This window comes from Meleagris gallopavo, chromosome 4 (genome assembly GCF_000146605.3).
Source record: "Meleagris gallopavo isolate NT-WF06-2002-E0010 breed Aviagen turkey brand Nicholas breeding stock chromosome 4, Turkey_5.1, whole genome shotgun sequence".
Taxonomy (NCBI): domain Eukaryota; kingdom Metazoa; phylum Chordata; class Aves; order Galliformes; family Phasianidae; genus Meleagris; species Meleagris gallopavo.
In genome coordinates this window covers 34,394,836-34,410,304 of record NC_015014.2, presented here as the reverse complement: position 1 = coordinate 34,410,304, position 15,469 = coordinate 34,394,836, and the positions used below count along the sequence as shown (strand labels likewise).

Here is a 15,469-nt window from a genome sequence, read left to right as displayed (position 1 = left end):
TAACTATATGTAAACTGGGGAAATAACATGTATTGGATAAACTAAGAGTAATATTTATTTGAAATCTAGCTATCCAATCTAGAAAGTCTCAATCTTTCAATGAATCAAGATAGGCCTGGTGAGTTCTCACTGCTTCTGACTATTTGTAGAATTGAGTAAGAACTGAAGAAACTTCTTTCAGGATACTTGTTTTAATTAGTAATACCTTATATATATTACAAGTCTATAACAGAAAGCCATGTTTACCAGTAGTTCTTAAGATGATAGTACTTTGGAACATTTATATGCATATGATGTTATCTTCATTTAACTTGATTATCAGTATTTCAATATTTGCTGACTTTGCCTGAAATTTGTCATTACCACAAAAAAAGTTAAAGGTGGTTACTTCCCAATTATTAATAGTGATTCAATTATATTTCAAAAGCAGAAAAAGCTTTATAAAACGTATTCCTAATAGAATAGATCAGGAATATAGAAATACTTGTATAGCTATTCTGTGCACGGACTGAAGGCTGTGCACTAATGAAGACCTGAAAACACTCTGTATGATGAAGATTCAAAGAAATATTGAATAGCTATGAATCCATGAACACCAGTTATATGGTGCATAAAGTTAGGGAAGTTTCCTGTTGGAGGGGAAAAAAAAAGCGTAACTTATGATCATATCTTCAATCATATATACAAGAGGGCCTGAACTGATATTGCACAGTATTTACATGATGCTACTACATATAATGCCTTTCTCTGCAGTCTTAAAATTCTTTTAATGTAGTCTTTTACACATAAACCCTAGACTTGAAAAGAAAATAAACTAGGGAAAATGGAAATATGATGTCAGAGGAGCATGTTGGTTCCTACATGACTCACAAGCAGGTTTAAAAGCCTCGTAAATTCTGTACTGATCTCAGCTCTTTGAGCTAGTTTGGGTGGAACCAGCAGGAGTCTATGGCCTCAGCTTCAGTTTAAAAAAATGAGCACAATCGGGGGCCACCTGTTCATGCTACAAGGCTTGCTACCTTCAGTGCCACTTATTTTAATTCACTGTAATCTCAGCAGGGTTGAGCAGGTGAGTTCCTTTCCTGTCTCCTCTGCACTGACCTGCTTAGTTCTCATCCCAGTTTGTTTCAGAAGTAATCCCCCATTCCTCCTTAGCTTTACAGAGTAGTACCTTCACTACATTCACCTCCTTATTTTTCTTCTGCTTTTCATCTCCGTTGTCCTCATCTCCTCTGTCTCTGATGCAGCAGTTCTCCTCTTTGCCTCCCAGTTCTGCAGCATCTTTCTCAAGTACTGAATACTTATTTGCTGAGTGGTATCAAAATTGCCCGCGGCTATTCAGAAGAGGAGCAAGAAAATCCTGTTCTGATGCTACAACTCAGATTATGGACCATTCTTAGTTAAGATAGAATCACTTTAAGTGTCAAAACTTTAAACTAGTATCTACTTAGGCCTTGCCAACTGACAGTTTTCTGAGACTTATGGCGTAAACCTTGATTCTCATAGGCATGCCAAAGAGCACGTCTTTCCGACTAAGCAGTGCTCTTGCTCCAAAGCAAAGTGATTGTTAGACTTTTCAGTAGCGTGGATGTAAAGATTTCAATACCACAAGCAACCTCCTCATATTCACCTAAGGTTTTTGATTGTAATTTTACTATAATTGTAGTGAATGTTCACTAAAGACTCAAAATTTATTCCAAGAAAGATCCTTTGTCTATCTTATTGTTTCATATTTACATCATATGCCATATCTATCATTTGCCACTGAGGACTGGATCCAGTAGATCTAGTGTTCTAGAGTTCTAGAGACTTGAAAGTATTGGCACTGTACCTGACCCTTCCAAAAACATGTGTTGTTCATGCTTCAAAGTATTAGTGCAATTTTAAAGGAGCATCTTTTGAAAACTCTAGGCTATGTGTCTTATTATCTATTCTGCTTTGCTGCTGGAGTAGAAAATATGTAGTAAAACAAACCCAAGGCCAAGCTGCCGGCAGACAACTTCAGCATCTGCATCATCCCACTGATCGTCACAGACAGTCCCCCACTGGCCAGCATGGTAGACTTCTACTCTTCCTTCGTAAGCCTTGTTCCCACCAGCCAGTCGGATTGGAATAAAGACAGAGGCTATGATCAAATAGGGAATATAGGAAATGGTCACTTTGTTATTCTGATGGTAAAGAAAAAAAAAAGAAAAAAAAAAGACAGCTTAGTGGTTTCAGTGATGTTGCTCACGAACTACAATTAGTTTTTTTAATTCTGTGAGAAACCAGAAATCAAACTTGCTAGAAATTTGTTCCTCTAAGGTCCACTCTCTGGAGATGAAAAATACTTTACAAACAAGAAGCTATGCTGATCTGAGTTACTTTGGTGTCAAAATGTTCACAAACACTTTGAACCATAAGACCAAATACTACACTTGAGCAGTGGAATTGCATTTCTACCAGTAAGGCAAAGTCAATTCTGTACAAGCTTAATCCCAGGGGGCAAAATTTGTAAATAAGAGGCAAAAATTATTTAGTTTCCATAGAGGTAGAATTTAACCCTCATGTTTTGGCTTTTTCAAAAATTAGTCTTTTTCTGTCCAGCAGGAGATTTTCTTGGAAGCATCACTTCTGCAGAAAACTATAATAGAAACAGCTTAAAACCATATAAAAAATAGTCAATTTTGTATTTAAAAGGTTAAAGTTTCATCATATCTAACATGTGAATGATTCACAGTATGATTCACTTTTTGTGTAAGCTTTCCAACCAATTAATGTTATTTTGTGACTGAAAAAAAAGAGAAAGGAGGGAATTTCTCTGAGTCCATCATAATATCTCACCCATATGAAATCTAAATATGTTTATTTTTGTTGGTTTTTCTTGTTTTGTTTTGAAGTTAATTAAACTATATTCATTAAAAAGGCTACTGCTGGTAGAACCTACAAAACAGGCAATTTCAGGAAACTCCATCTAATCAGCTGAACCTCAGGATTGATTTAATTAAATTCAGATATCCCATATCCTGAGCTCTAAAGAACTGATAAGCTTCCTTTCAGCATTAGTGACATGGATAAAATGTCTTTGGGAAATTTATCTGAGCCAAATAAGCTTTTCCAGTGAAAATATCTATAAGCAGAAAGCAAGTCTTATGATCTAGGAGTAAAATTTACTAATTCATAAATTTCAGTTTCTTTAGGCAAAACTGTTCCTTTTGGTATGATTCTTCATCTTCTTTCCTAGGTTAAAAAGGATTCATCTTCCACCTATACTACAGTTTTCTAAATTAAGAATAAAATTATGTTTTTCTAAGTAATTTATTGAAATTCCTTATGAATAGCAGAGTTGTAGGACATAAGTGTGTCTGCTTTTGGATAGGAATGCAAGTAGGGGAAGAAAGGAAGCACAGTGCTGGGAGCAGCCATACAATATGTTTTGGTTACAACTGAAGAGAATGTCTCTGCCAGCAGAGTCATCCTTAAAGTCAGCAGTATCTTAAATCTAACAGCATAACTGCCTACTTAGATACTGTTTATCGTGTCAGTTAAAATAACCTGAAATATCTTAAAAGCATTATTAATACATTTTTTTGGTAATATCATTGACTTGTGTAAAGTAGCGATCTACTGGTAGGAGACGTCAGACCTGTTGTTTTAAGTGTACACAATAAATAGGCTGTCCTTTTGCAGTGACAGCCACATTCACAGAATGTAAGGTCAACATTCATCAGACACTTCTCTACCAAAGTCAGGTTTAATCTCTGTGTGAAAGTGATGTCCTTCCCTGTTGCTCATGAAAAACTAACAAATTGAAATGTTGCTTTTGTAGCTAACTACTACTACTACTAATAATAAATATATATTTTTTTAAGTAAGTAAAAATGTGGGGAAACAATCCTACTTTTAAAGCCAGAGGTCCATTTCTGCTTTACCCTTCCTCACAACCTGGATCTCAAAGCAACATTTTGCTTCTTGATTATGGAATGGTAAAAGGCGGTTCTGCTAATTGAAGCTTGCATAACATAGAGAAATTTGAAATAATTAATGGTGCTATGAGTCAATCTGTTTAATTTCCTGGACCAAAAAGTCTATAGAAAGGTTTTCTTTTTCTAATTTTATAATGATTGATTATTATTACTTGCATTTAAATAAGGTAAAGAGTTAGCCAAACCATATGTTTTGTTTTTGTTTTTTACCTAGGGAAGAGCTACATGTAACAGCAGCTGCTGTGTTTTGAGGACATATTCCATCCTGCCAGATGTCTTTTTCACATAACAGTATATTTTCTTCATCACCACGACAACGCACTTCACTCCAGTAGACAGGAATAAGGCCCAGTTCAGAAAATGGTATGTGTTTTGATGTACCTTTTTCACTGTAAGAAAAATAATCAGGTAGGATATTTGAGTTGAGTGGAAAGGGAGTGAAACATCTGTGAAATCTATTCATTCCTGGTTCTCACTAAAAACTTTGGGGTAGAAAAGAAAGAGCATTCCTTAACAGTGTAAAGTCATCACATTTTCTTACAGTTCAGGGCAGTCTTCTGCACAAAGCAGTTACAGACTAACCCAGATCTTGCCATTTAGTTGTGGAATATTGTAGTACAGTGGCCTATGCCCTCACAGGGCCAGCCACACTCCTCCCAGTTCTTGACAGCAAAAATCAGTGCAGCAGTTCCTTCCACACTCCACAGGTAAACTGTAGTATCATCCCATGACAGATAATGCCAAGAACCTTTCATTTTTCTCCTCTCCTGTGTTCCATTAACACTAGTCACTGCTCAGCACATGTGCGTGGCATATATAGTTATGACCATGGGGCAGTGAAATCACCTCACACTGCATTAGCTCATTCTCACGTCCATTATTGTCCATTCAGCCATTCCCATCTGACTGTCCATCTATCCATCCAACCCTCCATCACCCTGAACTTTTATAAACAGCTTCCTTTCCTTCCCAGACTGAATCCAAAGAAACTGTTCTGAATTTTCTTATCTCCCATCTAATACCCAATAAAAACAATTTAAAAACAACATCCAAGTATTGTAAAAGCAAAAGGAGCAGAAAAATGGAAGGACCTGAAGAACATTGGCAATACCTACTGAATTCACCTTGTGGTATACAGATCCAAATTTCTATCAAACACTCAACAGAGCATAAATAAAAAGTTTCAACTACTATTTGTTTGGGTATTTTTGGCCTGGATTCAGATTCAAGTCATTTCTATTGAAAAGACTGAGCCATTCACACATACCACTGAACTACTTTTCTAATAAGGGTCTTGTTCAACTGAAACGTTTATTCGAATGGTATAGGTATGGGTATGGATGGCAAAGATAAATTAAAATGAGGAAAGGAGACATTGCATGTAGACAGCTCAAGTCATAAGCAAAATCACAGCCTCCAGATGGCTAAACTTTTATCCCATCTAATCCTCATATTTTTTTAAGTTGGCATGGTGTGTCCAGATTAGAATTGAATGTTATAAAACAGCCTACATTTTGTTCTGGCTTGCAGTCTTAAAAGTAAAATAATCATTAAGAATGCCACAATGCAAGTATGGTGTACTCGCCCCCTGCTGCTTGTAGCAAATGTAATCACTCCTTTGATATGTAACGTAAGAAATGTTAGAAAGGCAATTAACTAGCTCTATTTGGGGGCTTATTGAGAAACTACGAACTGAATGGAGTAGCAAGGGAGGAGGGTAGTCAAATAATGGCTTTGCCTAGCTTAGATGACATTGATTTTCTAGAAGCTGAAATTGCATTTTATTTTTAAAACTTCCTGTGGATATGGGCATTTTCTTCTTTTCCTCAGTTCCACCTTACTATATCAACTGCAGCATTGCTATAGGCGTTATGTAGAGCTAATGACCAAATTACGGTGAAGGGTCCTGTTGATCAAATCCACTTTGACAGCCATGGGAAATACTGGTCAATAAGAACAGTGAGCTGTTAGCACAATGCACAGATTTTCAACCTCTGTGATATTACCATGACTGTAAAGCGTTTTCATGAAAATGTAAAGCCACAAAATTTGTCTGGTTTTAGGTTTAGTTATCAATGTGTAACACTAGAAGTAAACCATACAGATTAGTTAGTTGTATGAAGATAGTACAACAAAAATACCCCATTTCCGAAAAATCTAGGATGAGTCCTAGCTGTCTTTTGGCAGAATATAATGGATTATTACCAGGGTAACACAGTGCTCCTGGGAATAGGGAATATTCCTGTGATAAGAAGCCATGAAGAAGCAAATTCTGACCACATCTACATTTTTAAAGATTCAGTAAATTAAAGAGCTACTCTTAATTGACACTTAGATATGCAACATTAGGATCAGACCTCATATTTCTCTCCTCATGGATATCTGGATGTTTACTAAAGCAGAAGTTGTTTAACTTTGAAAGTACAGCATCTAGCTCCCTCCACTCTTTTTCAGATCCCACATACAGCTTTCAAACAAAATACTAATTTTCACAATGACCTCTTTGAAATACAACATAATTGAAGGAACCAAAAGATTCCCCTTTATACTGTAATGTCATTAAAGTATGTCAACTAATTTTCACCCAGACAAAAACTTACCCAAGTGCAAGCTGTCGACATATGACCGTTGCATCATTATTGTCCCAGTGGCTGCCACAGATTGTTCCCCAGACTCCATTCAAATAAACCTCCACTGTACCTTCAAACTCATTCTTGCCACCTTGGAGTCTCACTGATGCTTAAAAAAGAACACAACAAAAAAAAAGGTCTCCAAGATGCTCCATGTCTCAGATAATTTATCCAACTACTGGATTCTGAATCTCTTTTTTCCCTCTGCAGAATGAATTTTTGTTTCAAGTACTACTATCTTATTTTGCATTCTTTGGTTAAGCTGCTTCTAAGAAGGACTCTGGCATGTCTAACATTCTTATACAGTAATACACAACAGCAGATAACTTTATTCCTTACATAGGGAATACATTTTGCTTTTTACACTGAAGCTACATCACTTTTCTGATTCTTCTGATGCTCCAGCTTAGTTAGTAAGTTCTAACCACCAAAACAAAGTATGTACAGACTGCATAAATATTTAGATGTGTTTACCTCTACCCAAGTGAGCAAAATTTATATGAGTGGTATGTTTTTATCTTCCACATAATTCAATCCAGCTTAAAAGAATCAGAAAACAACCACATGGATAAAATAAAAAAATAGCTTTTGCTCTGACCCATGTAATATTATGCTTGTCGTGGATGTCAGTAGTTTATTTTAGCCAAAGAATGCATTTGTTCAGACTTGTTCTCAGATAGAAAAACACTTGATGATGTTATATTAATTCATGAAGGGTCTTTAGCAAATTCTCAGACAAAACAAACTAAACGCATTAGGAATTTTCTAAAAGAAGTGGGAAAAAAAAGAAGAGTGTTTCTTGGAGCAACAACAGACAAATCCAATAAATTAATAGATTTTGCATTCTTATATTACAGTATTTGTATTTGAGGTGCAAGATGCATCTGCAATTGAATGTCGCCAAAAAGTTGGTTATAGATGTAACTCTACAGAATCAGAACAGTACTTCAACAAGAAAGAATACATTTCTGATAAATTATAAAACATAACCTAATTGCATGCATTAATATTGCCTGAAATCTCAGTTAATCCATCTGCCTCTCGTCTGTGATCTACTTAAAATCAGAAGCTACATCATCATCCAGCTTGCAGGGTTTTTAGCAGTAAGAGAGTTAAGTCAGTGTTTGTGCCTGCCCTCCTTGTACGTGTGATGTGTTCATGTATGTGTATATAATAATAATAATAATAATAATAATAATAATAATAATAATAGGTAGATCTACCTTTTCTTCTCAGCTTTCACACAGAGCGTGTTCTGGTTTTAATTTATTTCAGTGCAGTTTATAAAACCACCAAGTCAAATGACTGCCAAAGGACTCGAGGAATTAGTTAACCTCAAACTTGATTTTGTGTGTTCCTTTTGCCTTCTATTTTCTCAGCAGTACTTAATCTACAATCAATTACAAACAAAAGTTATTCAACTCATGTTACAGTGTATGCTATCATTCAGTATAGAGGACTATAAATGGCTTAATTATAGCAACAGTAAAGCAATACTGCTCCTTGTTCTTTTGTGTTTATATTTTTAATCTTCATGCTTTTCTGTCACATACAGACAGGTTCAGGAATGTTATTTATTTCTGCTCTTCACTTGACTTTTGTGTAGACTATTGTTATCAATTTAAACATCAGTTTTAGTCATAGAAAAGTGATTTCTGGCATTCCAGAAAGTGTGAATATGTCACCCTCAAAAATTAGTTTATTTTTGTACATGATTGCTTAAGGTCCTGCACAATTATTGTATTAATGCAGAGTTTCCTAAGTACACATTACACAATATATCTATGAAAATACTTAGATAAAGGAGTACTTGAAGAGTAAAACTAAAAGAATAAAACTATCTTCTATGATTTCCATGGCAGAACATGGCTCATTGCTCTTTCTATTTCTGCAGAATTCCCAGAGACAATACTGGAAAAAATTATTCTTGTACACAGAATAAAAGATGATACAAGATTCTGCACATCAACATGTCTTTTCCCAAAGATTAAAACCAAATAGGAAATCCTTTGCCTGTCTGATAGACAACTCATGAAAGAAGTCTAAAAAGCACAAAGATCTGTACAGGACATGTACTGTTAAACAAAGAAAACAGACTTTACCCTGCTGCCAGCTCCCCCAGAGAACTCTGGGTGACTTCTGCTCCCTACTGAGGTGGGTATTAGTAGGTAAGGAAGGGAAAATGATTGGAAGGGACTGAATCTTATTTCTGTGAGACAAGACCTAGGAGAAAAATATTAATGAATGAGGGAATTTAAAAAAAAAAAAACAATATGTAATATCTCAATAAAATATTCTGATTTGCCTTTTTACTGCAGATTTGCAGCTGCTTAGGAATACCAGCATTTTATGAATGATAGCAACATACATAACTGACCTGTGTTTGTCTCACAAGAAAATACAATGAAGAACCAGATACACAAGATTGTTATTAAAGGTAGTTTTTTTTAACAAATTTAAAATATTATTGATTGACAACTGTAATTTAATCTAGAGAGAAATAAAGAGAAAGCCTTTTCTTACAGGTAGCTAACATAAAACCTTTTAATATGTCTGATCTTTATTAGAGTTAACTGAACATATGGTATAATAAAACTAATTTTAACATGCTGGTTTACACTGACTCACTACTCTTCTTCTAGGATGGTCTTGATACCTACAGCTGTACTTAACCTAAACTACCCATGGCAAAATCTAGCATTCACTCCTCAAGCAAAACAGTAAGTAGTCCCGTTCCCCCCCTTTTTTTTAAACAAAGAATTGAAAAGTCTCTGAAGGGTGGCTTAGTATTTTTCTAAGTTCAGTCCAGTTCTTGCTCAGTATTTTAGCAGAATCCAATGAAAGTAAATGATACAATATTCTATGTGTTTCATATATGCTTGAGTATGTATTAGCATAAGTCATAATTACATAGCAAGCAAATCAAATAGCAAATTACTGAGACAAAGGTAACTTATTCTGTAGCTTATTCAGAATGTTGTGGTATTTGGACTACTGGCAGTTATTTTACTGGATCACGAGATAAATTAATTACAGTAAAATGGATACCTCATAAAACATAACAGAATTTAAAATATATCATTGTGCTTCAGTAGGTTCGGTAGGTTGATCTTAGGGAATTGCAAGCTGATCAATAATAGAATTAGAATATTCTAATTCTAATAGAATTAGAATAATAGAATCATAGAGTCCTTAGTGTTGGAAGGGACCGCTGAAGGCCATCTGGTCCAACTCCCCTGCAGTGACGAGGGACACCATAGCTAAATCAGGTTGCCTAGGGCCTGATACAGCCTCACTTTGAAAGTCTCCAGGGCCCGGGCATCAACCACAACACTAGGTAACCTATTCTAGTGCCTCGCTACCCTCACTGTAAAATATTGTTTCTTTATATCTAACCTAAATCTACCCTCCCTGAGCATGAAGCCATTTCCCATTGTTCTGTCACCACAGACCCTGCTAAAGAGTCTGTCGCCTTCTTTCCTGTAGCTCCTTTTTAGATACTGAAAGGCCACTATCAACGTCACCTTACAGCCTTCTCTTCTCCAAGCTGAACAGCCCCAGCTCTCTCAGCCTGTCCTCATAGGATAGGTGTTCCATTCTATGGATCATTTTTGTGGCCCTTCTCTGGACACTCTCCAACAGGTCTATGTCTCTCCTGTACTGAGGACTCCACATCTGGACACAGTACTCCAGGTGAGGCCTCAAGCACAGTACAGAGGGGCAGAATCACCTCTCTCAGCCTGCTGGTCATGCTTCTTTTGATGCAGCTCAGGATATGATTGACTTTCTGAGCTGTGTGGGCGCATTACTGGTTCATGTCCAGCTTGCCATCCACATCCACCAATACTCCCAGGTCTTTTTCGACAGGGCTATTCTCAATCCTTTCATCCCCCAGTGTGTATTGGTAATGGGGGTTTCCTTGACTCAGGTGCAAGATATTGCACTTGGATTTGTTGACCCTCGTGACGTTCACCTGGGCCCACTGCTTAACCCTGTCTAGGTCGCTCTGAATGGCATCTCATCCCTCTGGTTTGTTGATTGCACCCCACAGCTTGGTGTCATCAGCAAACTTGCTGAGGGTGCACTCGACCCCACTGTCAGTGTCACTGATGAAGATATTAAAGAGTATCAGCCCCAGCACCAACCCCTGTGGGACACCACTTGTTACCAGTCTCCATCCAGACACTGAGCCATTGACCACCGCTCTTCAGACTGGATCCTGCAGCCAGTTCTTCGTCCATCAAACAGTCTACCCATCAAATTCATATATTTCCAATTTGGACAGCAGGATGTTGTGGAGTACTGTGTCAAAGGCCTTACTTACTGAAGTCCAAATAGATGACTGGTTCTTCCCTTGTCCATTGAGTACTAGGATCCTGCCCATGGCTCTCAATACTCTTCTCAGCACTAGTCACAAAAATGAAGGAGCCCCTCAGAGAGGGATGCACTGACCACAGGAGAGTTAGAGACAAGGGCAAAGAAGCACAAAGCAGGCCTACTAATCAGCTCTAGGACACATATTGTGAACAGTGTTCATTCAGCCCTATTTGAAGAATACTTATCTAACATCTTCACAGAAGCACGCTCATTTACATACACTCAGAAATGTATGCATTTCTTTTAATTATATTTTACCCAAGACTACTGATGGTCAATTCATGTTGTTTACACACAGTCTAGTAATTTTAGATGCTCTAGTATGTGCGCAAGACTGAATCTTTCCCATCTGCTATCACTGTTTAAAAGAGATTAAGTTATGGAAATGGAAGAAAGTAAGGATATCTAGTGAGTACTGCTGAGACTTGCTCTGCAACACCTGCCATATAGGCACAAGCTGAGACATAGAGTAATTAAAAAAAAAAAAAAAGGCAGAGGAAAACCACCCAGCAGACTTTTAATTAACTCTAAAAAGGAGAAGTGCTTTAAAGGAATTGTGCTGTAAACAGCATGAGTGGTCCTTTGCCCTCTTCTGCTATGTCACTCCCACGTCTAGAAATGCTGGGTGACTTCAAACCCTATTTTGTTTTCTACAAAGAATGAGAATCACTTCCACTCCTGCTTTAAGTACTGCAGTAGTAGGGTTTATGGTGTTTATGGTGAAAGTGTACCAGTATTTTCCTTGTAAACACCTGTGTTCAAAGATTTGTAGCTTGGCTGGAAATGCAGATTTTCAAAAGAGTGATCAAAAGTAGATGTTTCTTGTGCTTTGCCCTCTGGTACTACGTGCACCTCAAGTTAGAGGTCTGCAGAAAAGCAAAAGTAGTATTCCAATTCTGGAAATTTGTAAAAACAGCAAATATTATTTCTGCTTGCTTTTGCAAGGTGTTACAGCGTGGGACAGTGCCACAGAAAGGCTCTGCACTGATATTCCATCTCTGTTGCCTCTGAGTCAATTAGGTAGGTGCAAATTAATACTAAGAATGAGAATGTCCCATTGATACATGCTCTATATTCTACATAACTATATAACAAGTTGTAGTATTTCTGAACACTAGCAGATGATTCAGAATACTATGAGTCTGTCCCAGCTTCAGAATGAATTGAATTTATTGGTTTACATGAGGTATTTGGAAAAAAAATAAATCTATCTGCATTCTAGGCTCAATCTAACACCAGTTCAAATCGATGGATGCCTTCTTCCCTTCTGGCGTCAGGCCTAGCTGAAATCAAAGAAATTATCCCTGTTGACTTCAGCAAAACTATGGGTGCTGCTCTCTGTAAGTGGTGCTGTTATCCACCACTTTCCTAAGCCCTGCTCTCAGTCTAAAATTATAACTGCTTTCTCTTGGTAGTTTAACCTTGAAAAATGATGCATTTGTCAGGACTACTTTTAAAGATCCAAGATGAGAACTTTAGTACATAGCATTACTGCATACTCAGAGAACATTATATTAGAAGTTTCATAAATATTATATGTACTCAGCGTGCAGCGTGCTGAATTGGTTCTTCTGCAGCAGTGAGGTTCATCATATCAATGATCAATGGCTTAAGGCTTTGTAAAAAGTAAATTGAAATTTTAGGACTGTAACAAGCTCTAAAGGACTGCAATTGTATTATATGGTACAGAGCTGTAGAAAATTAGGAGGTCTCATGCTGTGCAGCATTAAGAAGAATGGTTCCAGAAGAGCTGCTTCAACCATAGAAGACAAAAATAGACGCTTAATTTTTTCTTTAACCCTATGCTATTAAGAAACACGAAAGTCCCATAATACCTTCCATCAAGGTCCCATAATACATTCCATCACCTGCCTGGAAGCATTAGTGAAGCATTATTTGATTGGCACTAGTGGAATCACTTGTGATGAAAGAGATTTAAATGGAAAGTCTGGATATTCTGAAGATGTGTGCTTTAGTTCCATTTCTGACACTGATTAGTACTGTGACCACAGGCAAGACATTTACCCCTTCTTTTATTGTTTCCTCTTTGTAAAATGAAGAAAAATAGTTAACTTACTCAAAGAGCTTTAAATTAGATTTATAACAACATATCATGCAGAATACTGCAGCTACATGCCCCATAAGCATTGTGTGTTGTGGGCTTTTTTTCTGAAGCATGAGTAGGATATGCACAGGTAAGTTGTTACGAGCAGTACCTATAATACTAAATTCTGCTGGACTTAGGCTGGTTGTTCGTACAGCATACTCTCAGACTCATTTATTTTCCCTTATTATTTCCTTGGTCAATCATGATAATTTATGTATATTTGCATTTGGTTTACTTGTTTTCAAGACATGAATAAGAAATATTACCCAGATGTCTCTCATTTTAGAAGGAAGGAAATGAAACACCAAAATCTATTAAACAAACTGAATTTAGGCTGATACTGTCTAGTATAATTGCAAAGGGTTTTTTTGTTTTGTTTTTGGTTTTTTTGTTTTTGTTTTTGTTTTTTATTATTTTTCAGCATTACTGTTAAAATATGAAGCACTTTAATATATACATGCACAAAGTTAGAAAGTTTAGCCAATTAACTTTGCACATTAGTTATAATATTTAAGCTAGAAAATCCAGGAGATTTACAGTTAAGGCATTGAACACAGCATTGTATTTAGTAATTGCAGGTGCCTAAAACTAAGTGCAGGTTTCCTCAGCACATGCACTAAAACAACAGAAATGGGAAGATAGTTTGCCCTTCTTTCGCTAAAAACTGCATCATAACATAGCCCTACTTGCATTTCTTCTCTTCTTGTGAGAAATGAGCATATTTCAGGACCAAAGTTATAGTAATGGTTTTTGGGGAAAATAGCTTGACTTATTTCCATGTTCCACATTACGCTACTTAATGTACTCTGAAATTCTTTGGTATCACCTCCACAAAGACTCTTGGACAGATTTTGGCCCACTGGAGCCACTGAGATTTCATTGTTGAGTCCAACAGAAGCAGAACCTTTTAGCTGTAAAGTATCACCTACTGTTCAATAGCTCTGTCCTCTACCTTAACCTGGATTTTCTTTTTCTTGGGCAAAGAGGAAAGACAAGAAACAATCTGAAAAGAGTGAAGACACAGCTAAACTCAAATCACATAGTACTTTCAGCATCTTTTACTTGATCAAGTTCTTACCATACTTAAAGGGGATTCTAGAATTAAGTTGGAGTGAAATTGGGCTATTAGTAATAAAATGATACATATTAATGTATGACATTAATTTGGACTCTGACATACGAGTCCAAAATCCTTAAGAGTTCTTTGGGAACCAAACTATACATTCCAAAAAAAGCTATAAATATGATAGACTAAATTAGGGAAGCAACTATGGGACCCTTTTCCAATCTGAGACCAGTTAAAGGGTGTGAAATATTCTGCATTCTTTTCATCTTAGTCTAGTTATTGTTTTCTCCACCATGGCATCAGCTGCCTGGTATTCTTTCCCAGGAAACATCTGTAATACATAACATCACTTTGTCTTCTCAAAGGAGTACAGTGACTCTGAATACGGCTTTAGAAGGCGCTTTCTTCTTATAAGCATAGCTAAACAACATGGACCTTGGTGCCTCCATGTGCTCTTCATGTGATGGTTTATACCAATACATATAATTTATCACATTGTTCAAATTACATTTTTTCAGTTGCGCATCTGACAGATAGGTCTTCTAGGATTATTGCTGGGAGATAAATATATCTGTCCTCTTCGAAGATCTGAACGATCTGCCCTGACAATAACAAAATTATTAATACTAATACTAACTCCCTTGCCAACCTTTAGGTATTGTAAGATATGTGAAGAGAAGGGCAACAAGGGAGAAAGTCCTTATTTTCATTGCAACAGTTACATGTGACCGTTTTTAGTACAGATACAGACAGGACAGAATTCTTCGGTAGGAGATAATATCAAAGAGATGCAGAAAAATTGTTTCCCTCTAGCAAAGTCATTCAAACCCTGTCGGCAAATAAACACCCCCCTCTGCGGGGGTTGGCAAAGCCGATGAGCTATAAAGCCGAGGGCTAAGTGCTGGAATCGCTGCTCAGTCCTCATGCATCGAAAACTTTCACCGCAGCCAGTAAGTTCAGTTAGGAGGGTTTGTGAGGGGCCGGGCTCACAGATGCCCGCAGCCCCTAGTGCTAACTTGCAAACCCCGTTATCTCAAAATGTAAAAAGAGAGCGAGAGGGCGACTAAGCCGCTTCCCAGAGAAGTGCACCCGGTTACAAGACGGGAATGCCAGTCTTACCTAGCCGAACGCTTAGGATACCGTTTCTGAACGCGAATCGCCTAGTTATAACTTAACGCATAAAATGACGTGGTACCTTCGTCTTCCCGGTGCAGCTGCCGATGAAAAAGTTCAAAACCACCACGAGAAAATTCTTTGCTGTCACCGTGGCGAAAGGCGTTCGTCCCCTCCCTCGACCCGCAGTCCCTTCGAAGACCGCGGCGAG

General features: G+C 37.2%; 1 protein-coding gene across 1 annotated transcript in view; it reads right to left on the bottom strand.

The window, feature by feature from the left end:
• The window catches only part of PRSS12 (serine protease 12), a gene marked incomplete at its 5' end in the record, with an annotated part of 43,217 nt that extends 27,750 nt beyond the window's left edge, over positions 1-15,467 (bottom strand). The window contains 4 exons of the mRNA XM_010710093.3: positions 1,975-2,125; positions 4,176-4,354; positions 6,566-6,704; positions 15,341-15,467. Of these exons, the coding sequence (XP_010708395.1) occupies positions 1,975-2,125; positions 4,176-4,354; positions 6,566-6,704; positions 15,341-15,467 (596 nt within the window). The remainder of the gene's footprint in view (positions 1-1,974; positions 2,126-4,175; positions 4,355-6,565; positions 6,705-15,340) is intronic.
• Positions 15,468-15,469: the final 2 nt, after the last annotated feature.